The following is a 26,148-nucleotide window of genomic DNA, read 5'->3' on the forward strand; positions in this document are numbered from 1 at the left end:
TATGAAATAGCTATTATCCGTATCCTTACCCATTTGGCTAATGAAAGAAAAATCTTACTCATATCCATACCCAATAAGTTATCGAAAATAAAATCTTACCCATACCCGTCTTATCGAATACGATACGGATCGGGTAAACGGCTAAAAAGGTACCATTGACACCCCTAATCACCATCACAACACAACTAACTATGTTCTACAAAACTACAACCAAGCAATAAAAGTTGCATGCATTTGCAAAACGTGATGGCCCCATTTGCAAGATTCACAACTAATTTGCTTCATGAGCGTGTATCAAATCGGATTTAGTAATTGAGATAATCATAGCGCTAGATCTTAAATAAAAGTGTGATGGCTGCATTTGTAAATAAGTTGAGAATGCTAATAATATAATATATTCCGATGTACATATATTAGAAAAAAATGTTGTTGGAATGTGGGTAGGTTGTAAGTTTTTAATTTCAAAATCATCAATAATTTAATCAATTTTTACCTGAACCAAAATTTATGTATAAAAGTAAATTCAAGATAAAAATTACTACTATACTAAAGAAACAACGCAAATGGAAACAATTTTTGAGTCTAACAACAAATCTCACATAACCTTCCTTCGTCTTGCTTGTGTGTCAGATGTGTACGACAATAGCAACCTCACCTCTACTGGACAAGAACATCATGGACAAAACTATAAAATTGAGATGGCGAAGGGCCAGATAATAGGTGTCAAGTAATTTTCTTTTATGAGAGGGGCTACTAATAATAATTTTTGAAGTAAAACAGACAAGTGCACTAGTTTGTTACTTGTTGCTACGCTTTACAATAGCGTCCCCATTGTGCGACCCTATTATTAAGGACACCTCCACACCTCCAATTTTTGAAGCTATGAGGGAGGCTAATAATAATAATTTTTAATCTTTCTTAAGAAGCACTTGTTTGTTTGCATATAGGATTAAAAATAAAGTGTAAAATATATGTTATAAAATGTAAATACCTAAATGCCCTTACATATTTTCTTCTTCTCATGATTTGTTTGCTAGGAACAGTAACATTTGTAACATTTATAAATTTGGTCTTTTCATTTTTTAGTTGAAAATTATATGTTATAAGTAGATAATTTTACAAATGCACAAAATTAGGCGGACAACCCCCCCTTTTTTTTATAGTGAGTTTGTAACAGTGCAGTTTATTTTATACCATTAATTTGCTACAAATGCACAAAAATGATAATTTTATATTTGTTACATTTTCAGCTTAGTTAATTTTATATTTTTGATAAAAAAAGCTTTGAAATCTAATTATCTTCTAATCTAAAACTTCAATTTCAAATATATATTCTGCACGTTTCCATGTGTCAAGTTAACCGTTGTACTGAACCTTAGCTAGAATGTATAGTTGCAATTATTTTCTTTTCTTTTTTAGGAAAAAATGTAATGCTATGTAAATAGGAATATTATATTAAGTTACGATGAAATTAATTTATATATATTTTAATTATTTTCTTTCTTATTTACATAGCTTAATATAATAAGAATGCAAACTAGCCATCTTGAAAATATTTTGATTGATGCTCGTACAATTGGCAGTTATTTTAAACGAATCAATTTGGCAGTGAAAAACCCAATCAATGAGAATCAATGGTTTAAATAGCGTTTATCGCGAAATAGCGTACGGGTTAAAAAAATCGCGCTATGCTCAAATAGCGGCGCTATAGCGCGGAATAGCGCGCTATAGCGGCGCTATTTGGGCATAGCGCCATAGTTTTTTTGGTCGGAAAACGCTATAGCGCGCTATTTAAAACACTGATGAGAATTGATCTCAAATTGATGAATTAATAACTCCCACAAAAAATAACCACCATGTAACCGTAGATAGCGTCTATTCATCTGACAACTCCTATTAAATTAACAACTTGCATAATTAAAAGTTAAAACCCATGGGTCACGTCTCTCTCCCTGCTTTCTCACAGAAGTTAATTACCATCTCTCTCTCCGCTTTCTTCACAGAAGGAAAGAAAAAGCAAAGAGAACTCTACATATTTTATTCCATTTTCCTTTCTAACTCTCATGGAAACCCAAGCCAAGCCGTTCAAATTAAGGTATTCCAATTTTATATTTAATTCGGGCTTGGTAAGTAGATTAGATAATTTCTTGTATATAATTAGTTGATAAAGATTCCTAAAAAGTTATTTATTTAATAAGATTTCTTATATTTATTTATTTGTTAATATCAAGGTTCTAAATAGCGTTTATCGCGTCATAGCGGGGAGCCTCCAAAAAAAGCTATAGCGAATAGCGACGCTATAGCGAAAGCTATTCCAAATAGCGTTTTTTATTTTTATAAAAATTATATTATATATTTGTACTAAATATCAACATTATTTAGTCTCATAGAACAATAAATAATATCAAATTGATTAAAAAATTATAATATCCATATTGAACCAATACAAAGTCCAAATTGCGACTCAAAATATCTATAGTAATACTAATATCATAAACTATCGATCTTTTTCTATTTAAAATATCTTCAACATCATAACATAATTTATCTTTTTTCTATTTAAATTTCAAAATAACCTAGAAATTGAAAAGAAAAAAAAAATCATACTTCTAGTAAAATAAACAGATGATCCTTGAAGAAATTCTTGTTAGTCCCTAAAATTTTCATAATTTAGCAATTATTTATTTGATTTATCATCAGTTAAAAAAAAACCAAGAGCAAAATGAAAAAATTATTATAGCGGACTTGAATTTGATATAATGTAATATTCATCAAAATTAAACAATATCTTCACCATTTATTTATTTGTTCTCAAAATGCTCCCAAAATTACAAAAAAAAAATTGTCGGAATAAATTTCTTTGTTAATTTTTCTTTTATTAACATTTGTATTAATTATGACAATTAATTATAACAGATAAGGGAGAGAGAGCACAAGGACCAAATAGGTATTTAAAAAAATCTCTCAATTCTCAAAATCACAAATGATGCCCTTAATTAGTATAGCACACTCTCCATAATTTATTGTATTAATTAATATCATCACCCTCATTTTTCTCTCTTTTTCTTGTCCTCACAGTTTGGAAATTAGGGAATTATGTGCATATCGAAAAATGGTTAGCCACAGATCCAATATGTTAAATGCTTATATAATCCTTTAGGTCAGTTTTTTCAAAATCACAATTTTCCAAAATAACCAAATGAATATGGAGAGCATAGAAAATGAACTCCAGAAATAAATCAATCAACTGTCGAATTTGATCCATGATTTATGTTGTCAAATATATATAGCATATTGATCTATAATGATTCAACTATATATATTTAATTTTAGAAATTAACATATATTAATCTTAGCTCATATAAAGTTTATGAGGATTAATTGAAACTTCAAGACGACTTACCAATGAACCGATTAAAAACAAAAGAAAGAGATCAAATTAAAAACCTTAATTAAACCAAATGAAAGTTGCGGAATAAATTTTTCTCAAAATGCACTACTTTCGTAAGCTTATCATATGGCATTACATTAGAAAGAAAGTAAAATCATAAAATTAATCACCTTAATAACAATATCTTAGTAAAGAAATTAACAAGATTGATTAATCCCACAAGGGATCACAAAAGCCTTGCTCTACATACTCTCCAGTACCATAGTAGAAAGAGTTGCATCCTTTTCCTTCAATCTGCCATTGATGATCTATAAGGCTGCTCGGTAAATCCATGCCGATATCCATCTCCACCCAATCGAGCAAATCGTCAACAAGGTATGTCGAAGAAACTGAACACTCATGGACATCTAGACTATACAAAATGTCGTCCAAACTACAATCCTCGCAATCTTCGTGAGCATGTATCGTGTCGGGATTTAGTAATGCACATGCATTGCTGAAAACCAGAAGTTGGTCACAACAGCTGTTCTCTTTCTCGAAAGAACCAGTCTCTGATACGAGTGTTTCTTCCTCTTCGGTGTCGTCTAACAACTCCATGAGGAGATCATTATCGATCTCCGGAATGTCTGTGCATTCATTCACTTTGGAATCCATTGATTGTTCAAGAGAAATGGACTGGAGTTGTTGTCTTGTATGTAGTTTTGTATCCATTTATTAATTGTCCAAATGGTACAAGTTTGTGAAATGGGTGACATGAGGAGATAGAAATGATGGCTTTAAATATAAGGAGGTGATGAGGGTGAAACAGCCGTAAATAAAAAATAACTTTAAGAATGGTAAAATTGCTTTGTTTTTTAAAAACAAATTAATTGGCTAAATTATTTTGATAATGCTATGATTTCTTGTAATTCTTGATTTTTTTTTCTCCAAATAAGTTGAAACTTGTTAAAGGAACTATGATAATACACCACCTTTTTTTTTTATAAACCGTAATAATACTATTATTCTAGTCGAATTAGGGTATTTTTTTAAGAGCATACCAAGTCCTTATTTGATAAGGTTAAGTTCTAAATTTATCATATTAACTTGAAATTAAAAATTCAAACCGTTGAATCAAACTACATCTCAATTGTTGTATTTACATGCAAATCTATAAATTATTGAAATAATTTAGTATAAAGTTAAGCAATATAAAGATGAGAAATGAGGGGCATTAAATTAACATATAAATTCTTTTATTTTACCGATTAACTTTATACTACATTATTTGTGAAGTAAATTGATTTTAAGAATCTAAATTCTTTATTTGAAAGTTAATTTGAAGTTACACTCATCCAGTGTTTTAAAATGCAGCTGCATATGCATATGCAGTTGGCAGCTGTGCTCAAAATGTCATGCAGTCCCTCCTATGCAGTTTTGAGCATGCGGCCACATATGCAGTCCAAATATGCGGATTAAAAACGTAATATGCAGTGCATGTAATTAAAGTCCATATGCATTATGCGGAGTTTTACTATCTCATTCCAAATTATTGTATTTTTTATATACAATAAGGCACTCTTCGTATTGGTTATATGAAAATAAATTCAATTATATGAATATGAATATATATATACATGAATTTTTATTTTAAAATCCGCATATATAGATCCTTATTAAAATCCGCATGCATAAACAAAACCGCATTTAAATCACTGCATTCATCATCAAATGACTTGATGTGCATAAGAATACTCTAGTTCTACGTACTTCTATTATATCATCATAAATAATCTTATTCATTCCTTAATTTTTCTTGTTTAAGCCATCAAAATAGAAATTTGTTTGTCTCAATTTTTAGGAAGGGGTAGGTTTAAATTGATTAATTAATTAGTATAGTGTCGCAACTAATATCATGTGCAACTAACGCTACTTGCACGTCCCACGTGACTGGACCAGGGAACCCTGTAATTAGTAATGTTATCATAGACTTAAGGACATTATATTATACTATATTCTACTGTAATGTACATGTACTGATCGGAAAAGTAAACAGTATATTTGGTAGATTTTCTGTTGTCATTTTGTTGTAGTCAAGACGTAGGATGGATATAATTAAATAGATTAAAAGATAAAATAAAAACTAACATATAGTATAAATTACACTTGAAGTGAGACAAATATGAAAATTCGAACTTTTTAATAAGTCCTGAATGAAAATTTTCGATTTAGACATCTAATTATTTGAGACCTAGAGGTACGATTGAAAATTGGAGCATACAGTTCTTGAAAATCTAGTATGTCAAACTTCTATCGATAACTTAGAAATACATTAGTTTTTATTCCTAATTCTCCTTTCTTTTCTTTTTCTAAATACATTTTTTATTCTAAATCTCTTTGTTCTTTTGGAAGATATGTTGAAATTAAACAGTCAAACGTTTGTACCTTTATCACTTTAATTTTTTTTTTTTGAAGTAGATAAATATTATTCTTGACACCACATTCTTTCCTCTGATGTCAAGGATTTACCATATCAGATCCTGATAGAGAAAGAGGAAGCTGTGTCACTCCTCATGTCCTTAGCAGCCACAAAGGAAGAGGGTTCGGATGTTATTGCTACCATATAGGAGCTTGCTGGGGAGATGGCAATACAGGTCCAATGTCTAGAAGCGCTCCGAGCAGCGAAGAAGATGTGAATTGGAGCGATATAGAAAACTAATTTTATGAGTGTTTTCAATTAGAACAATTATATTAGTCCCCCCCATTCCATCCCCCCACCATCCCCCCACTCTCTCTCTCTTCAAATTAGTTTTTATCGCATTTCAATCTCATCCATATTTCTAATGATCTATGATGAATTTTGCGAATCTAAAACCATGAACGTCTTCTATATAATTTTCTCTTTCAAATGAGATCCATGATGACATACTTTCGGGCACGTTGTTACACATGTATTTATCCACCATTGTGCAAGTATTTATAACTATACTTGCAAATATTTTTTACATATGACAGTTACTGACATATGAAAGTATTAATATCAAGTAATATAAGTATTTATACTGACATATAAAAGTATTAATATCATGTATTATAAGTATTTATACTGACATATGAAAGTATTACTATGAAGTATTATAAGTATTTATCCCTCATTGTGCAAGTATTTATTACTATACTTGCAAATATTTTTTACATATGACAGTTACTGATAGATGAAAGTATTAATATCAAGTATTATAAGTATTTAGAATGATATATGAAAGTATTAATATCAAGTATTATAAGTATTTAGACTGATATATGAAAGTATTAATATCAAGTATAGGTATAAATACTTGCATGATGAGGGATAAATACTTCTGTAACGACTTGCCCGAAAGTATGTCATCATGGATCTCATTTGAAAGAGAAAATTACGTAGAAAACTTTCGTGGTTTTAGATTCGCAAAATTTATAATAGATCGTGAGAAATGTGGACGAGATTGAAATGAGATAAAAAAAAACCATCTCTAAAAAAGTACATGGTCCCCCATGTGATTTGAGATTCCCCCCACCCTCCATGAAAAAAACATGCATGGTCCCCTAAATACTTTCGTGTTTAGGGATAAATACTTTCGTTCGTGGAGATAAATACTTTTGTATGTAAGTATTAATACCTTATGAAAAAAAAATGACAGCTGGAGTTTTTTGGCATTTTGTGCGGGGTTAATTGCGGGGATGGTTTTGCGGGGTTAATTATCACCGTCCTTTCAATTATGCTGTCGTTTTGCTATTATGCCATCTAACTGTTATTTTTGTTATCTCTGACTTTTATGTAGTTGGCTTTTATAGTTTCAACTTTTGCAAGTAAGAACAGATGTAAGAACATGTGTCCTTGTTTTTAGGTATTCTTTTTGGGTACCTTGACAAGTGCTTTCATGGTTATCGGTGGAAATCTCCACTTTTATAAAAAAAAAATATATATATTATTGACATCATTTACCATTTTCACAAAGTACATTTTGAAATAATATTCAATTCCAAACAAATTCACCTGGTGTACTGTGGAAAGTCATGAGTTCAAAATCCGGATGGAAAAAAACTTGTATTATAATAAAATAGTAAGAGTATGAAATTTAAAGACTTTACCTCCATTTTTTTTTATAAAAGAAAAAAATTCACTTGTACTTCAATTTAGAATTAGTAGGTAGATTGAAGCCAGATGGGTATCAAATCAAATTCGGTTCAATGTCCGGTCGAATCCATTCGATTTGCATCAAAATTTACATGAACAGCTTGGTGATTTATTTAGATTAAGTGTATGCACGGATTGAACGGCTCTGACACTACTCTGGCATAGTGGTAGGCCTAGTCTCTCTAACAGCAATAATGCCACAGCCAGGGACGCACAGAAGCCTGGCGCTAAAGACAGAACAGCCTGGCAAAGCACAAGTGTTTCTGTGGGCAAATTCTGGTAGGAGAAATAAAAACAAAAGTAAAGAAAAAAAAATGTGGGGTTTGGAACACATGGACGCATGGAGGAACAAGAGACAGGAAGGATTCCTATTCATTAAATTGTGGGTCACTTGTTTGATAGAGCGGGGATCGATTGAAATTCAGACCAATTAAGCTATCTGATCCCATTAGGACTGTTAGTATCAAGAAATTAAGAGTGAAAGATTAAGAAACTAAGCACTAAGAAATTGATATTTGAGTGTTTTCTGTAGGTGAAAATTCAAAAAGCTAAAGAAAGAAGTATAAATGTCTTAAGATCCTAGCAGAGAATTATGATCCAAACAAAAGTTGACTAAAGGAAGTGATCTTAATCCGAACTAAATAACCAGTGTCCGGTAGAATTATGCCGCTAAGGAAGCTAAATGAAGTGGATTAAGCTTTAAAAAAACTTAATTCCTTAACAGAATAATATCTTGTGCTTGTGCTCATTTTACACGAGCATGGAATGTTTTTTGTTCACAGATTAGTTGTCAAGACATAATCAATAATTGAGGAATATAAAATCTCTAGTTGACGAATGAATGCTTGACTGATTTTATGTTCATTTTAAAAACATTTTGTCGGTTAGACCTATGACTCAAATATCTATGTAGGTAATTAGATTAAGCAGCAAATGAGCAAACAATAATGCTTCATAGATAATTAGACAGCACAATAATACACAATAAAATTCTCAAATGGATAACGTTAGAAAAATCCATGGATTTATTGAAGTTCTTGCTAGGATAAAATCACCATGAAAGGCGGTCTAGTGTTTCCTTTTTTTATTTGCCCAATTTACCCTTTAGGCGTTTATGTCTGATAAATTTCTTTTGATCTGGTAAATAGTTTCTGTTGATGCTGTAAACTCTTGTGACTTGAAAATAACTTTTAAAACTATTCTAAAAAATAAAATAAAATAAATAATCATGATTATGTTACTAACAGGAATAATCAGATTGCACTTAAACTTCTCAGGATCTCGCTATCATATGCTGTACTTAATAAAAGAAAATTACACCTGCAACATGAAATCACCAAGACTAAAACTTGCATGAATATGAAAATCAATAACATTTTTAGGCTACTGGCCTTCACCACAAAGCAAAAAACATCAATGCCACCAGCATGTTCTCTTATAACACTTACCTTTTAGTGTACACTTTCTAGCATAGAATGTATTTTTATCTAAAATAGTTACCCCTTGCTCAACCAAGGATAACCTTTTGGTAAATATTAGATTAAATATTTTCACCTAACTCATCGGTAACCAAAATAATAATCTAATATCTTTTTAGTAAGGGGATTATTAGATTTAATATTTTGATCTAAGAAATTAAATATTACATTAAATATTTTTGCCTTACCCAACCAAACCCAACCAAACGCACCCTAAGCCATCAGTAACCCACCTAATCTAATATGTTTGCCTTAACAAAAAATTACCTTTTCCTTTAAGCAACTTCTTTATGTAATCATTGTCAATCATCTAATAATTTCATTTTGAATAATTTTGTTTGTTCGTGTTCATGATGAAATTAAGCCAACGTATCCAGCAAGTAAAGCCAGGAAGCATGAGAGAACATAGGCTCCACCAACAATTACTGTGTCTTTAAATCCAAATAATTTCAAGCGACTGTGAATGGATCCCACATGAGAAAAGTCCCTTGTATACCAAAAAGCCCTTCGTGTAATCCTCAAGTAAAATACCTGAAAAAATGAAAAATATTTATATTCAAAGGGAGATGGAAATAACATGCTGGTTGAATAGAAAATTTCTTAATTCTTTTTCTTCTATTCAAGTTTGTTTCCAATAGGCATTTTCTGTTGGTTGATTTCATAATTAGGTATGAGGTCAAGTTTAAGTACCATAAAACCTAAATTGTGTTTACTTACAAGTATTACCCATCAGAACCGAACAAAACAAACCAAAGGAGGACTTTAACATTACGAGATGAAAGGATTAAGAACTTAATCTCTGCCAAGGTGGACGCGTTCTACAACTAGGTTTAAGGAATGATGGCTTTTAAGGAGGAAGCTTAGTTAAGGAAAGCATTAAGAAGCCTTGAGGAGGACGTTTGCGGTAACGAAAGGGGCTGGGAATTCATATCAACTAAGGTAACTCAAATTTTGAGTTTAAATCCAGACCGTCTGATCTGCTTTGGCACGAATATTAAAGTGGCCCCGTGCATTCCACCTCAGGCCAAATTGGCCCAGATTCTGATTGGACGGTCCTGATTCAAACTCAAAATTTGAGTTACTCCACGGGGCTGGTGCTTAGGATTGAGCAAAAGGATTTCCTGTTCATCCTGCCCAAGGTGATTAACAGACTATGGAGGCCTATGGATACTTAACTGGAACCCGACCCACCCCGTACCTGACAAACAAAAACTTTTCAACATCCAAACAATCGCTCTGAACCATTCAACATGATCTCCATATGAAAATGTACTTGCAGATCAAATTTTACAATTTTTAGAATTTTTTTACTGTCTTTTTAGATAGGTAGAAAATCACTTGATATAAAAATTCTAGACGACTCGAAAGTAGTGATTTTCTACCCATCTAAAAAAATTTGAAAAAATATTAAATTTAGCCTACAATTACATTCTCATATGGAGATGATGTTGAACGATTTAGATCAATTATCTATACTTTGAAAACGAAAATATTGATCCGTAGTATGGACCAATCCGCGCTATGCACAGTACCATAGCCTCACTCGTGTGAATCTAGCAGCTGAAAACAAGACCAGACCCAAGCCAGTTCCGATGAATTGAACCTGACCTAGAACCTTAACCACATATGAGTAGAAACCTAAACCCAACCCAATAAGACCTCAGCTGTACCTCTGAACAAATTTAGTCAGGATAAGAATCAAAAGACCCAACATGACTATAACAAATATGAACCACCCTGCATAAAACTCTAATAGCCCGAGAAAATAACCTAAAAAATGGAAAAAATGAAGCAAGAGCTTAAAGTTTAAACAACCAAATTTGATCTGACTGAACAGATCCACCAGTTTGCCAGCTGTGAAAATTAAGATCTGGTAAACCTATATGCAACCCAATTACACTGTTGGTTGTTAGCAACAAAAAAAAGGGAACCCCCAAGTTACATGACAGTGCTGAAAAACCATTTGTTTTCATTACTTGCAAAAATGTCCCTGCATGTTAGCTAAGAATTTTAGTACAGAAATATTAAAAATATGACCTCAAACTCAAGAAATTTCTTGATCGTCATTAGAAGCAAAGCATTATGAGAAGGCATTAATTTAATTCACCTTTTACAAGACAAATTGAAGGGACTTTCTCGTAGTCAACAACATGAAAGTAAAATAGCAACCGTCTCATATATCTAATAACAACAGATTTGCAATAGTTTCTTGAGAAAGCAGGGATCTTCTAGCAAATAACGAAAAATAAAGGGCATTACCAATTAATAAAGAAAAAGTACCTGAAATACTATTGAAACTAGTCCAATAACAAAAAGGCCAGTAGCAACAAAGAGAGGAAAGAACATTCCAGAACAAGAAGCCATAGCAGCGAGCGCTGCACCTAGTGCCATTGACCCGGTTTGACCCATTACAACAGAGGCCTTGTACCTGTTGTGAAAGAGAAAACCTATGCACCCTCCAGCCATTGATGATCCAAAAACAGCTAACTCTGCGAGAACAAATGAAAATTAAATAACACTAACATGCTTTCGTAAGAATTTGCTTCCAATTTCTTGGATTGTTCTGCTCCTACAAAAAATTCAAATCACATATGTAACCCTTCCCAAAATATGCCTTTCTCGCCCTTTTATTACACAAAGTAACGCACTTTGGGTATCATTAAGAGAAAATGGGAAACAAGGGAAAACAGACTATGTTATGATTCTAGCATTGAAAGAATGAAGCTATGGTGCTCTGCATAGTACGGATTGGTCTGTACTATGGAACAATATCTCCTCTTTAAACGTCCAAACAGTCGATCTGAACTGCTTAACACAATCTCCATATGAAAATGTACTTGCAGACTATGTTTTACATTTTTTTTAGAATTTTTTACTATTTATTTAGATAGGTAGAAAATCACTACTTTTGATGGTCTAGAATTTTTAGATCAAGCGATTTTCTACCTATCTACAAAAATAGTAAAAAAAATCTAAAAAATAAAAAATTTGATCTACAAGTACATTTTCATATGGGATCGTGTTGAATGGCTCAGATCAATTGTTTGGGCGTTGAAAGACAAGATTCCTTGGCTTAGTATGGCTTGTATGATTTTTCTTGCATAGGCACTCATGAAAAATCCACCAAGCAAAAGAAAATGATACGCGCCTAAAATGCTTGTGTTTATAATGAAAAATAAACTAACCAGGAGACAAAGCAAGGACAGCCCCAGACATTCCCAGAAAGGCAAGAGCAGCAGTTCCAGGGGCCAAACCGTCAATGTCATCCGTCACAGTAACCCCATTAGCCATTGCAAGAAAACAAAATATTGTTGCAATGAAATAGAAGCTTCCAAGGTACTGAAGCCCAAATGGGGAAGGCAGAGGAATCAAATATTTCCTTCAATCGTGAAGAATTAAGATACATGTTAGTAATTTGTAATATGTAATCACAACCTTAAACTATACTATATACACATTCGGTATTCATTTGAATAGAACAACTGACATTTTGAATGCTTACATTTCTCATCCATAATCTTAAACAGTTGGGAACAGTTTAGATATTCCGGGCTTGATTCAATTAATCATAGTCTAAAAACAAAAGGCATTTTACAAGTAGGGTACAAGAATGAAAAATGCTGATGTTGCATACAAACATGCGAAAACTTAGTGTAATTCACAACAGGAAACAGATCTTAAGTTCACATTCTTAAAATTTTCACCATTGTAAACACTATCAGAAACTGTGCATTTTTTGACTATTTTAATATTATTTTCATACAAATTATGAGGATGTACATTGTGTACGGTGTCAACATACTTGCAGAATCGAACCAATAGCAGAAACACAATCCTACAGCCACCTGTTAGCCAAATTGGAAACAAAATTTATTAGTACCATAAAGGATTGCCGTATCAAAAACCAATACCACACATGTAGGTACATACTATAAAAAATCAACGCTGCAAGAAACCTTTTTAAAATATTTTGGAAGTGAGGCTATGGTACTTTGCAAAGCGCACATCGATCCGTACTATGGATCCATATCTTTCTTTTAAACTCGACCTAAATGTTACCACAAGAATACTTACTTGTATTGTTAGCTTTAGCCATCCTGGGAAACCAACATGCCTCCCAGCACCTCTCAAAACATCATCAAATAATCCAACGGCACCAAATGCAAGAGTTGCAATTATAGAACCATTTACCGGTTCTGATGATTTACCTATCAAAACTACACTAACAATTACTCCAATAGGAATAACAAATAAACCACCCATTGTTGGTTTAACCTTATAGGAAAATTGCATATTTGACCTTTCTTTCATTGTAACTCTATGGATCTTCAAAGTCTCCAGCAAAGGAGTGTACAGGAAACCAGAAACTGCTGAGATCACAGTTGAGATTACAAATGGTTGTGTCAGAAATAGAGGTTTGAGAGGAAGTCTGACAATGCGCCATGAACACCAGTCAAACCATAGAAGAAACAATCCAATGAATGTAATTAAACAAAGGTTTAACATCATCCCTTCTCGGATTCTGATAAAAAAGAAAAAGAAAAGCAAAGCAATAACATTTTTACCTGCTGAAACTTGAGCAAGAACCTTTGTGCAAAAATATAGATAAAACAACTTTACGAGATTTGTTGAAGGAACCATTTCCATTTCACCTTTTTTTTAAAATTTAAAGGTGGTTCCTACATTAAGATGATTTATAGCTTGACAAGGACAATATAAATAACAAGAATTAACTGATGAACACGTTTCGAAAAAATGTGGCTCTTGTGAGTTCTTTGGTTATATTGTTAGCAATTGATATTTTGAAATAATGGAATAATAAATTGATGAATTCCATTTTGTTATTTATAGTAATTTTTGATGATTTCGAATGAAGAAAATCAAATGCTGAAAACCCAACTCATAGAAGAAGCTTAATTTTGTACTCCAATAATAAGTATTTTTTTTTTAATTGATGGAAAAGCAGGGATCACTTCTGCATGTGTTGACAATATATATTTTGCCAGTACCCTTTTTTAGACAAAACTGGTAATTTATTCACCTTCTCCTTTTATGGCCATGTTGGTTCCCCCTGAGGCTATGTACTGTCGCTACTAAAGCAGCATCAGGAAATCGTTCTTTTTTACTGGCCGGTAAATCAACATCCATGTAGGGATTGACATAGTAGTCATCATCACTTTCATCTCCATCACTTGTTGAAGTCTGACGGAAAGCGGTTGAAAAATCTGGCTCGTCTTCAATCAATGAAGGGTAATCATCAAAGCACTAGATTTTAAGATCAAATGTCAGAGCACAGTATAATTTCTTATCTTGGAATTGATGATAATGTACAGTGAATGTACCAGTAGTACTGCCAAGCACCAGAACTTATCATTGTTGGCATGACCGCATGAGCTTATACCATATAGCATAAGTCATGATTAATTGATTTACAACTACAGAAGCGTTAACTGTTTTCACAGGCTAATCTGAAAAATTGATGACTGATTGATAAATAATAGGGAAGGAGAAATTAGCATACATCGTCAATTAGTTGAACCTTAACCGAACGGCGGTGATGCGGTTTAAATGGCCAACGATCGAGTTTAAATCCTGACAACTACAAAGAGAAAAACGCGATCAAAATATAGCCTTGATAATCACTACTAATATCTGATCAATTGCTGAAAGAAACACAGTTGGAGTAGGAGAAGCAACCTGAGACCTCGACCTGACATGAGAAACAGAAGTTGATGGTTGTCGCGATTTTAATCGCCTGAGCTCTAGACGGAGGAGGGGGAGACGGCATTGGGAAGCGAGGGAAGACATGGTCGCATTGATAGATTCGCAAATGATCTCGATTGGAGTTGAATATTAAATGCGCGCTAGATTTGATATTTAGTCGACGGAGTATACGAGATTGCGACTGTTAACAGTATTTGGAATTCTTTTTCATCGGGCAAATAGCAAATAGGCCTGTAGGCGTATAAAATTTATTTCACCCAAGGTAACTCAAATTTTGGGTTTGTATCGGAACCGTCCGAGCTGTTTCGGCATGAATATTGAAGGATTCCATGCATTTTACCTCTGATTATTTTGATCTGAATTCTAGTGGACGGTCCAGATATAAACTCAGAATTTGAGTTACTTCAGAGGAGCCAGACTCAGGTTATCAGGTGTATATGGAAGTCGCTAGTTCGGAATGACAATAATAAATTTTTTTTTCCTTCTAATTGCTTATAATTCGTGACTCATTCGTAGTTTGTTAATTAAAAATTTATTAATAACTCGCTTAAATTTACTTATTATCAAATCGTCCGTTATCTTAATGAGCTAAGCATGAGCATACTCTAACTTGCTCATAATTCGCTCACTAAAAATTTGTCACATTCAATCCCTGCCACATTCAATTTCAAATAAATCAATGAATCAAGTTTCTTTAGCACTAAATGAAGTTTCGTTGCCTCATGTCGCTTAAAATTTGAGTAAATGATACGATAAAATCACCAAAACCTAAAAACCGGCATACCAAATTACCAACACCTAAAAACCTAAAGTGCTTAATATGTAACGAAATCTTCTTTTTATGAGAAACTTTGTGAACTTCTATCTCTATGCTATTACAGATTTTTACTTTAAAAAAAAAAGGATTAAATAAATTATGACAATTTGTTAAATTCTGTAGCTCATTACTTGTGACTTGCTTATTAAAAATTTATTACTAACTCGCTCATTAATTTAATGAGCCGAGCATAAGCATACCTCAACTCGGTAGCTCATGCTCACTCATTAATCACCCCTACTTCTATCCAGTTTTTATACGCCTAGGTTAGCAAACAGGCCCGTAGGCATGTATAATTCATATCACCTATGTTTTCTTCTTGTCTTCTATCCAGTTTTTTAAATGGACAACAATAATATTTTTTTTTTCCAAATTCAAAAAATTAAATTTATTTGACTGGCCGTAAAATACATTATAAATCTTCAATTTTTTTACTATAATATACAACAGAAATTATGTCTAATATATTAGATTTGAAATTTAACCAAGTTTATATGAACAATTTGAGTTTTTGAAATCATAACAATAGAATAATGATGACCAATTCTCAACTTACGGAATCAGAAATGCATCATCATTTGTTCAATAATGCATTGATTTACCATAGACCATTGTACTTTGTAAAAGAAAGAAAGTTTTAAATATTTTTTAAAACATGTCTAAGGTAAATTTAGTCATGTAAATTATTTGATCTTCCAAATGTACTTAAATCCTGCACAGTAATCAGCAATTGATTTTCTGGTAATATTTGTTTTTATTGTGAAGGAATCAGCAATTGATTTTCTGATAATATTTGTTTTTATTGTGAAGTTACATCCGTACATGTACAATCTGATTGAAGATGAAGGAAATAATCTGGCTGGACTGGATTTATTTGCTTTATACTGCATATTGAAAAGGTGTGTTATTCAAGAGGTTGGCAAAAAATAGCAAAAAATAGTAGAGGAGATAATGATATTATTCTCTTGCTATATTATACTCATCTTTAAAAAGTCCATAAAAGCCCAAATTATATTATAATGTTGCAAGTTGCAACACACATTTCGGGCCTGTTCGGACGAATCACTATATTTTCAACACACATTTCAATTGAATTTTTTTTTCTACGGAAACAGTATTTTTTAGTTCAATTCCCTTGCCCGTGCCCATTCCCATTTGTTGGCCGAATAGGCCCTTCATAAGCACGTCTCTTTTGGGAAATTTTCCGACACGCATATTGATGCAACAATCCATAGAGATTGCGAACTAACGCATCAGGCCCAATATTTATTTTAACAGACCTAATCTAATAAAAGGCCCAAATATACAAACTTCTCTAGACAGGGCCTTGGGCCTGTTGAATTGCACTCATGATATCGATTTCATTTTGCTACAGTGCTATCAAGATTATAGTTAGCACATTATATTGCTTACCAATCGTTTTTTTTTATAGGGAAAATTCGTGCTAAAGGAAGTGTCGCTGAGAAGACAAATAAGATATTAATATGATGAACTTTTACATCGAGAAATATAATCTTAAAACTAGCACATTGTACCAGTAAAACAAGCAAAACCGTCGTGATAATCGCTTGTCGAACAATCCTTATATTCAACACCTGACAAATGAAACTATTTTTGTTTATGATAGGCCTTTACAATTGGAAAATACATATGCTAAATAAGCAAAAATTGTTTACTAAACAAGGGCTTAAATATCAAAATACGAAGAAGCCCAACAATAGCAGCCTAGAAATTGCAACATGAAACTCAACTAAAAATAAAAAATAAAAATTGTACATCAAACAAAGACAACTTCAGAGAAGAATTGCACCATCCCCCAAAAGTCAAAATGAAAACTAATAGCCTGGGAATAATTCACATCCTCTAATTGAACAAATTGCAATTTCCTAAAGCTATTATACTACAAAGGTAGACATGCAAGATTTTAACTACTAAAAACAACATTGTAAGATCATAGAACTATACTTGCAATAAAAGATAAAAGAAAGGAGTGAACTTCACTGATAATTGCATAAGCAGTTTGTAACAATGCATTATGGGCTTAATCGTTAGTCGAACATGGTAAAATGCCTCTGTTCAGAGCTGAGTTCAGAAACTAATGCTAGATATTATTTAATAAGAAAATTAGGGGTTGGTATGGTTATGCTCCCCTTTGTAGGTCACTGTACACATCATGGGGTCTTTCGGGTCACCATTGACATACTTTCTTACATTGCAGCTCGGCATCTTGCATGAATAGTACCTCCTGTCCATAAATCAAACAGGAGACTTATATGTGGTAATTCAACATCTGATGAAAAAATAAAAAGAAAATTGGGAAGAATTAAGCATACCCTCACTAATGAATAATTGTTTTTAAGAGGCTATGATACTATGCATAGCGCACATTGGTCCTTACTATGGATGTATATCTCTATTTTCAAAGTTCAAACAGTCGATCTTAACCGCTCAACATGACTTCCATAAGAAAATGTGCTTGGATACCAAAATTTACATTTTTTAGATTTTTTTTATTATTTTCTTAATAGATACACAATCAATTGATCTAAAGATTCTAGACCATATAAAAGTATGATTTTCTACCTATTTAAAGAAATAGTAAAAAAAATTTTAAAAATATAAAATTTGGCCTCAAGCACATTTTCATAAGGAGATCCTTTTGAGCGGTTCGGATCGAATGTTTGGACTTTAAAAATGAAGATATGCATCCATTGACAAATCTGTGCTAGATTTTCAAATTATGACAGAAGAAAATAGAAGAAAGGAAATTTTTTTAAGCAAACATATATTGTACACAGAGGACTACAGTATCAAAAGATCAGAAGCAAACCGATAGAAAGGAAAGCGCTTGAGAACATTAGATCCTGAATTCTTCCAAGAATACCCATCGGCATCCTTCAGGGTCATAGTTGCCATATGAGTTGCTTTCTCCATCTCTGCCTTCCTTTATCAATCATAACATAATTAAAGTACTGTTAGTTAATTTTATAGAAGTTCCAAGTGAAATATTGCAAAAATATATAAAATATTGTTGGCTCATGCAGATTCCCCATAATAATTATGCCCCACCAGAATAGCAGTTTTTCTATTTTTTATAAAATTCTTGGTTCCTTCATTTCTTATTTTTGTGAAACAAGTTGCAGTTGTGTAGTAAGCACTAAGCAGAATACCTGGCACTTCCACAGTCATACCAGTATAAGTTTGGTGCGCTTAATTTATTAAAAGGTAATACTTACACTGCGCTTAATTTATTAAAAGGTAATACTTACACTTTCACTACAGTATCCTCTTCACCCTCCATCACTGGTTTAGGAACCCGCAAAAAGGACATATTATCCCTTTCCTCATCTCGTTTAATCCTTTCCCTGACCATGTCAACCTCCGTACCATCTCGGGAGATTGAATCATTACAGGTACACAAAGCAACAGGATTGACAGCCACAACAGATCCAATGGGGCACTCCTGCCATTCAATATCCCAAATGTCTTGTTTCAGTTCCATCAGATGTAAAGGAGACATGGGGCACGAGCTGCGCTGTGTTGTACCAGTATTGGCACAGATTGTGGATCGTGTAGGTGGTATCAAATCCAGTGAAGATACCGCATTAATGATATACTCCTATCAAAAGGAAAAATATACGGTCGCAAGAACCGGTTCAATTGCCTTAATTATGAGTACTATTTTAGAATGTAATTAGAAAATGAAAAAATAGAGCTAGAATTGATGAAATAAATATGACTTGACCTTGGAATGATGATTGAGCTTGACAAATCCATGTATGGAGAGAATCTGCATCATTTAACAAGTCAGTGCTTAATTTGAGAGAGAGAGAGAGAGAGAGAGTTCAAAAAAAGGAGATGGGGGAAGAGGGAGAGGGGGGGAGAGAGAGACCTGATTGAGCTGGTAGACTGTGAGATTGTCAGCATCGCTGTCTCGGATGAAGGAAAGGTAGTCTTCAAATTTGAGTTGCTTTAGCTTAAACGATTCCATTTTTTCTCCCTTTCTGTAGTCTCTGTAAATTTGCACACCCAAACAAGAACAAAAGGAACGTAATAAGGGATCATTAATCTTTATGTAATATACAATTACATTGGAAGAAAAATCAAATTTACCAAAAAAGCACCTGATCGATCGATCGAGAGCGCGCGCGCGAGAGAGACTCCCTCTTTTGTGTTTTCTGACTGTGGCTCAATGCATAGCCGGGAGTAGGGGTGTCAATGACACCCGTTTATCCGTTTATCCTAAACGTATCATTTTCGATAAGTTGCATATGGTTAAGATTTTTTTATCCTTAACTTATTATTAGGTATGGATATGTTTAAGGATTTTTTTTCGTTAGATAAAAGGGTATGAGTACGGGTAAAGGTTATTTCGTACTCGTTGGATAACGGATAATTATATAAAATAAATTATATCATAAGAAAAATATTATACTAAACATTTTAATTTTTTATTTGAATGTTTTATTATTTAGTTAAGAAATTGAATTTGTTAGAAGAGATATTTGTGCTTTTAATTTTTTTTGCTTACTAAAAAATTATTACTTAGAACTAATTGTATATTTATATTTTAATTTTATATTAGTAATTATAATTGCATATGTATGATATGATAAGTTTTCCGATTTTTTTAAAAGTACCCTAAAAAAATGATTTTATTAAAAATAACCAAATTTTAGTCAGATTTTTAAAAATACCCTGGCCGCAGAAATAATCTGCGCTCCGAAATTTTTATTCTGGGCCGCAGAAAAAATTTGCGCTCCGGAATTTTTTTTTTTTTTGAATTTTTATTCCGGAGCGCAGAAAAAATCTGTGCTCCGGAATTTTTTTTTTTTTTTTAGAGTTTGAGTGATGATATCTCACAATTTGTTTGGAGATTTTCAATGAAACTTCACAGTCTTGTTCTACGATGTCAAGACTACATGTCAGTCAATTTTCATAATTTTTGAAGATGCTTTGTTATGCTAACCAGAGGTGCAAGTTTGGAGTCAGAAGCACTCTTTCAGCAGTTCGGGCAATTTTTGAGATATGATATGTCACGATCTGTTTGGACATTTTGTATGAAACTTTACAGTCTTGTTCTACAATGTCAAGAATATATGTCAGTCAATTTTCATGATTTTTGAAGATGTTTTGTTATGTTAATGAGAGGTGCAAGTTTGGACTCAGAAACACTCTTTCAGCAGTTCAGGCAATTTTTTGGAGATAATATCTCACAATCTGTTTGAAGATTTTGAATAAAACTTCACAGTCTTGTGAGATATCATCACTCAAACTCTAAAAAAAAAAAAAATAAATAAATTCCGGAGCGCAGATTTTTTATGCGGCCAGGGTATTTTTTAAAATCTAACTAAAACTTGGTTATTTTTAATAAAATCATGTTTTTTGAGAGTATTTTTAAAAAAATCGGATAAGTTTTGATGGTTTATTTGAAAAAAATAATAAAACTATTATATTTGTATTATTTGTTATTCGTCCACTACCATTTTGTTATCCGCTAAACTTAACGGGTATGAATAGGATAAGGTAAGGCAAATTCTTAACAGGTATGAGTAGGATATGAGTAAGATCAATTCTTAATGGGTATGGATATGAAAATAGTTCCACCCTACTCGTATCGTACCCATAGACACCCCTAGCCGGGAGGCCTGGGAGTGCATATCCTCTAAGGTGACAGAATATTACCGATTAGATACGAACCGTCCGATCAATATCTGGGCCAATCTGACCCGAGATAGAATGCGCGGGAGTCCGGGACCCATTAATATTCATGTGGATTCTGTCATTCTGATCGGACGGTACGGATATAACAATAAATATTCTGTTACCTCAGAGGAAAAGAAGCGTGGCTTTCTACCTGATCCTGGAGTACAAGGATTTACGACTTGACCCCATGGAGCCAATTGAGTATTGATTGAGTGAGCGTATATAGAGGAGTTTGTTTTAAACAGTGAAACAAGATCAGCCAAAAATAATTCATTTTAGGCGGATAATCCAAATTTCCAGAATCGAGCTTTCCGTCATGTTTCGAAAATGCCAGAAACGAAATAGCGAAACAGCCGGATAGAAGTCTTATCACTTTTCCGCTGTTGCTGTTTGGCTAAAGACATATTTGTGGAGTCCATATTCTCTAAAGTAACAGAAGATTTCTGTTGAGATCCGAATCGTCTGATAAACGGAGTCCCTTTAATATACGTGCAGATTCTGATTGAACGGTCCGCATCTAAATAGAAATATTATGTTACCTTACCGGATGTGAACTCATATTTGTGATTTGTTGTTTAATCAAATATTATCATTCAGCCTAATTTTGCAAAGTAGTGAGAAAGGGCAATTGCTTTAATGGTAGGCAACCTCTCAATCATTGAATGGAAACACAGGATTTCAGATAAGCAGCTCACGGGAAAGAAAAGGGGATCATTATTTCAAATATTGAATGAAATCAATATTTATTTTTATGATATATTTTTTTTAATTTCTACTCTACTTTGCGGCTGCATGTTTCATTGGGGGCATCTGATTTGTGAGTACTCTTTATCAAACAGAGAATAATTTAATATAAAATATGCAGATAATTTTTCTTTCCTAGAACAGATGATTTTAATAAAATAAAAAACACTGGTTCAAAATTTAAGTTTATTTTTTTCTTTACTTCCGGAGAGTCATACACAGATCATAAGTTTATATGCAACCAATTATCTTACTTTTTGAGGATAATATAAAGCGAGCACATTAATATGGCACAAGATCCTTGATTCTTTTTACCGTAAGATTAATATCCACCAATCAATGAACTAATTTTGTTTTATCCAAATTTAAAAATGAGATTTTACACATCTTATTTGCTATAAACTGAATAATCAAATATCGTATGGCCTACGCACATTATTTAGACCAGTATCGTGCATGTACGTTACAACTATAATATATTATAAGAGGGGAAAAAAATTCATACAAAATAATATATTTTTATATAAAAAATTACACTAAATAACAAATAGTATTCTTTAAATAACATCTACATGTAACTCATATTTTTTAAATAACATATTATATGATATATATATAAATGACAAATAATATTTTTTTAAATAATGTAAAAAAATAAAAATAATTTAGACATAACTAATTAGTTATTAATCAATTAAAACTATTAAAAAATATTTAAAAAATATAAAAAGTATTAGAATTAATTAAAAAATAATACAATTTACATGTCATGAATATGTATCAGGACATATATATAGAGTAAGGCTAAGGTGTTATGGGTTGCATAGAGACCTACGGTGCTACGGCTCAATATTCAAGTTTTCAAAATCCAAACGGTCGATCCGAACCGTTCATCTTGTTCTCCATATCAATATGTGTTTGCAGACCAAATTTTACATTTTTTGAAAAAATTTTACTATTTTTTTAGATAGGTAGAAAATCACTTGATCTAAAAAAATTTGCACCATTCAGATATTTGATTTTCTACCTATCTAAAAAAATAGTAAAAAATTTTCAAAAAATGTAAAATTTGGTCTGCAAACACATATTGATATGGAGAACAAGATGAACGGTTCGAATCGATCTTTTGAATTTTAAAAACTCAAATATTGAGCCGTAACACCGTAGGTCTCTATGCAACCCATAGCACCTTAGCCTTACCCCATATATATATATATATATATATATATATATGTTATATATAAGAATGAAAATATCAATCTAGGTTTTTCATCCGTTACGCCATCAACCATCAATTTTTCAGGGTCCATCATTCAAAAAAGGGAACATTAATGAAATGGCGTCAAAAAATATCCAATTCATCCTGGCCGCAAAAAATTAAACGGATATTTTAGAAATAAGTTTATTTATACCATAAATTTATGACGAATTCAGATCAAACTTGTCTGATCGGCATCAAAATTACACATATAACTTCAAAATTCGTGCAATTCAAATGTATATAAATCATGATGCCGATCAAACAGTTTCTATCGAACATCGGACTGTCTCCGACTCAAAATATTTTATATATAGAAATTATATAAAAATAATATATATTTTTTGATCTCACATAAGGAATCGGAAAAAAAAAAATTCTTAATTCCTTTAAAATTCGACGTATTAATCAACTGATATTTCTTTAATGAAATCAAAATTTCAAGACAATAATCCTATATTATTTTCAAGAAATTTTCATAAATAAAAAAGTCCGCCCCAGACCTAATCATTTTTGTATGATGTAAGAGTTTTGGTCGTTGGATCCTGGTCAGCTGGTCTGCACGCTTCGGTAACCAGCCAAGCCGCTCCCTGTTTGCCGAACTTAAACCCCTGTGTCGTTTTTCCATATAATCTTTAGTATAGCAATAGAAAACATACGAAATTATGTACTTCAACATGAATGTCAGAGATAATTGGTCACAGAAAATTATAGTGTAAGATGGTGATGCAGAAGATGCGCGTTGTCACGTAGTAGTCATTTCCAAGTTCTCATCTCAAAAAAGAAGAAGAAGAAGAAGTAATTTCCAAGTTCTTAACAAACAATGAGACTCACACTTAACATTGTATGATGACGGAGAAGACTGACCCGCTACGTGAAAGGCTACAAGGTAAGATTCTATAAAGTATTCAGTGCAAATCCCGACAAAATTTAGAAAAATTGGAGAGGACAAAAGAGGGGGATTTTCTTTTATTTAGAGATAAAATATTATTTTTCGTTGGAAAAGAAAGAATTAGGTAGGTTGTTGAAAAATAGTTTATATTTATCGGCAAACTTAATTTTTTACAATTAATTACGATGCATAAATAAAAGTGTGTATTTAAGTTGTGAATTAGTTGATGACAAAGGTAATTAATATTCTATGTATGAGAAATTACAGATTTGAAATTCATATCAATTTTTTTTTTGTGAGATATTAAACAGTGAAGTGGCTTTATCTTCAATTTTTATTTAAAAAAAAAAGTGTACATTTAAGTTAGAGGAATTTTTTTTTTGTGAAATATTAAACAGTTAAGTGGCTTTATCTTCAATCTTGTATTAATTTATATTTTGGCTACTTAAATAAATTTGTTTTGTCCTAATGTTTGCAACACTAATAATTTTGTTATAGCTTAATGTTTCACGTAATGAAACGGATGTAAAACTTTTATTTACATAATAGTTTGTACCACTGTCAAGTGTCAACATTATATATATTTTTTATTTACATGATTAAGAGGAAAAAAAAAGGGAGTTGAAGTGTAACAATATGGAGGAGGGTTCAAATGTTTCTATTCTTTTTAACTCCATTTGCCTTTATTTTTTAGGGATAATTTTTCATATACTCTTGAAAACTCTTATAGTTTCTTATTTACCTCTCAAGTTTTTAATATGTCTTATTTACCTCTCAATGTTTTAAATTGTTTCTAATTTGCCCTTCATGTCATTAACTTTTTAATTAAATAATGAAACTCCTTAATGAATACTTGTTTTGAAGATAAAAGACAAAATTGTTCTTTGTTCTTTGTTCTTTGTTTTAAAGCACATAATGATACCTCTCCCTTGTTTATTTGTTTCGTCTCCTCACTTATTTCTTTGTTGCTCTTGTTGCTGCTAAAATTTAAGATAGGACCTCTCTCTTATGATCTTATCTCCCTCCCCTCCCACCCGGTGTCCCCCCTCCAATTTAATTGCGTTCATTGACAGTCATTTGAAATACATTCTTTATCCACATTTGTTCCACATGTGAATAAAGGGCAGAACATACCCTTGAATTCATAGGCTACTTTCTTTCAACCTCCAACTCCTAGTCTAATTAACGATTTGAATTGCCACACATTGTCTCTTATTTCAAAGGAGTGTCTCTATACTTGCCTAAATTTCTGGTCTTTCTCACGACCCTCTCTTCTGAAGAAAACCCCTCCGATACGTTTGGATGGAAATTAGAATAGTTAAAATAGTGAAATTTAAAAATAACAAATTAGAATAGAAAATAAATAGTGATTTTCATATTAGTATAAAATAGTGCTATTCGGATTAGTAAAAATGTTGTTTGGATTATAAATTTGGAATATTTAATAGCTGTAACCGATAAAGAATAGTGTTAATAAAGTGCTAATTAAGATGAAAGATAGGCAAGTGGGGTCTCAAATGAATTGTCACGACGTGGAGATAATAAAAGAGGTGTTAATTTTATAATTTCGGGACTGTGTTAGCGGAAATCCGAGAAAAAAAACATTTTTTTCTCCCTCTTCACACTTTCAAAGTAGCTATTCCAATATTTACAAAAAATAGATAATAGCAACTATTATAACTATTCCGAATAGCAACTATTATAACTATTATAACTATTACAAGAAAGTAGGTGAATATTTCAATCTCAAATTGCATAAAGCTGAACTTCTAAAATCCTCGTGGATTCTAATCCCATCAGTTACCCATCTTTACTGTATGAATTTACAATAAGCATAAAGCAATTACAATACTTGTATTGATATGGCTGACTTTGGTCATTGCTTAAATCATTGATACAAATCACACAAAATTGTTTCTCAAAAAAAAAAATCACAAAATTTTTTTTGAGTAGCAGCAGCGCTTGTTTACTAAATTTTTGCT

General features: G+C 32.2%; 2 protein-coding genes across 5 annotated transcripts; both read right to left on the reverse strand.

The window, feature by feature from the left end:
* Positions 1 to 8,784: 8,784 nt before the first annotated feature.
* On the reverse strand, positions 8,785 to 14,881 carry TRANS11 (translocase 11). 3 transcript variants are annotated; one of them, XM_078295562.1, is made up of 8 exons: positions 14,723 to 14,881; positions 14,547 to 14,624; positions 14,067 to 14,227; positions 13,100 to 13,547; positions 12,806 to 12,870; positions 12,211 to 12,404; positions 11,306 to 11,514; positions 8,785 to 9,556 (listed from the first exon to the last, which is right to left on the reverse strand). In XM_078295562.1, exons 1-8 carry the CDS (start codon positions 14,831 to 14,833, stop codon positions 9,374 to 9,376), a joined length of 1,449 nt encoding a protein of 482 aa, XP_078151688.1. In that variant the 5' UTR covers positions 14,834 to 14,881; the 3' UTR covers positions 8,785 to 9,373. The 3 variants fall into 3 exon arrangements, with proteins under 3 accessions (XP_078151688.1, XP_078151686.1, XP_078151687.1); XM_078295560.1 differs by having other exon boundaries at positions 14,067 to 14,290; XM_078295561.1 differs by having other exon boundaries at positions 14,067 to 14,290; positions 14,547 to 14,617; positions 14,723 to 14,875.
* A 2,663-nt stretch (positions 14,882 to 17,544) lies between these two features.
* LOC144546805 (uncharacterized) lies at positions 17,545 to 19,787 on the reverse strand. 2 transcript variants are annotated; one of them, XM_078295367.1, is made up of 6 exons: positions 19,691 to 19,787; positions 19,459 to 19,579; positions 19,312 to 19,356; positions 18,836 to 19,182; positions 18,397 to 18,510; positions 17,545 to 17,811 (listed from the first exon to the last, which is right to left on the reverse strand). In XM_078295367.1, exons 2-6 carry the CDS (start codon positions 19,555 to 19,557, stop codon positions 17,691 to 17,693), a joined length of 726 nt encoding a protein of 241 aa, XP_078151493.1. In that variant the 5' UTR covers positions 19,558 to 19,579; positions 19,691 to 19,787; the 3' UTR covers positions 17,545 to 17,690. The 2 variants fall into 2 exon arrangements, with proteins under 2 accessions (XP_078151493.1, XP_078151492.1); XM_078295366.1 differs by having other exon boundaries at positions 18,836 to 19,185.
* Between the last annotated feature and the right edge of the window lie 6,361 nt (positions 19,788 to 26,148).

The sequence above is a fragment of the Carex rostrata genome, chromosome 30 (assembly GCF_964058835.1).
Source record: "Carex rostrata chromosome 30, lpCarRost1.2, whole genome shotgun sequence".
Classification (NCBI taxonomy): Eukaryota; Viridiplantae; Streptophyta; class Magnoliopsida; order Poales; family Cyperaceae; genus Carex; species Carex rostrata.

Excerpts from the sequence above, each read along its gene's own strand:
- TRANS11 (XM_078295560.1), bottom strand. The coding sequence starts at position 14,833 with ATGTCTTCCCTCGCTTCCCAATGCCGTCTCCCCCTCCTCCGTCTAGAG. Across the intron at positions 12,871-13,099 it reads GGCTAAAGCTAACAATACAA|GTGGCTGTAGGATTGTGTTT; the intron begins GTAAGTATTCTT and ends TTTGGCTAACAG. Across the intron at positions 9,557-11,305 it reads TAGTTTCAATAGTATTTCAG|GTATTTTACTTGAGGATTAC; the intron begins GTACTTTTTCTT and ends TCATTTTTTCAG.
- LOC144546805 (XM_078295366.1), bottom strand. The coding sequence starts at position 19,557 with ATGGAATCGTTTAAGCTAAAGCAACTCAAATTTGAAGACTACCTTTCC. Across the intron at positions 18,511-18,835 it reads GAGGATACTGTAGTGAAAGT|GAAGGCAGAGATGGAGAAAG; the intron begins GTAAGTATTACC and ends TGATTGATAAAG. Across the intron at positions 17,812-18,396 it reads AAGCGCTTTCCTTTCTATCG|GAGGTACTATTCATGCAAGA; the intron begins GTTTGCTTCTGA and ends ATTTATGGACAG.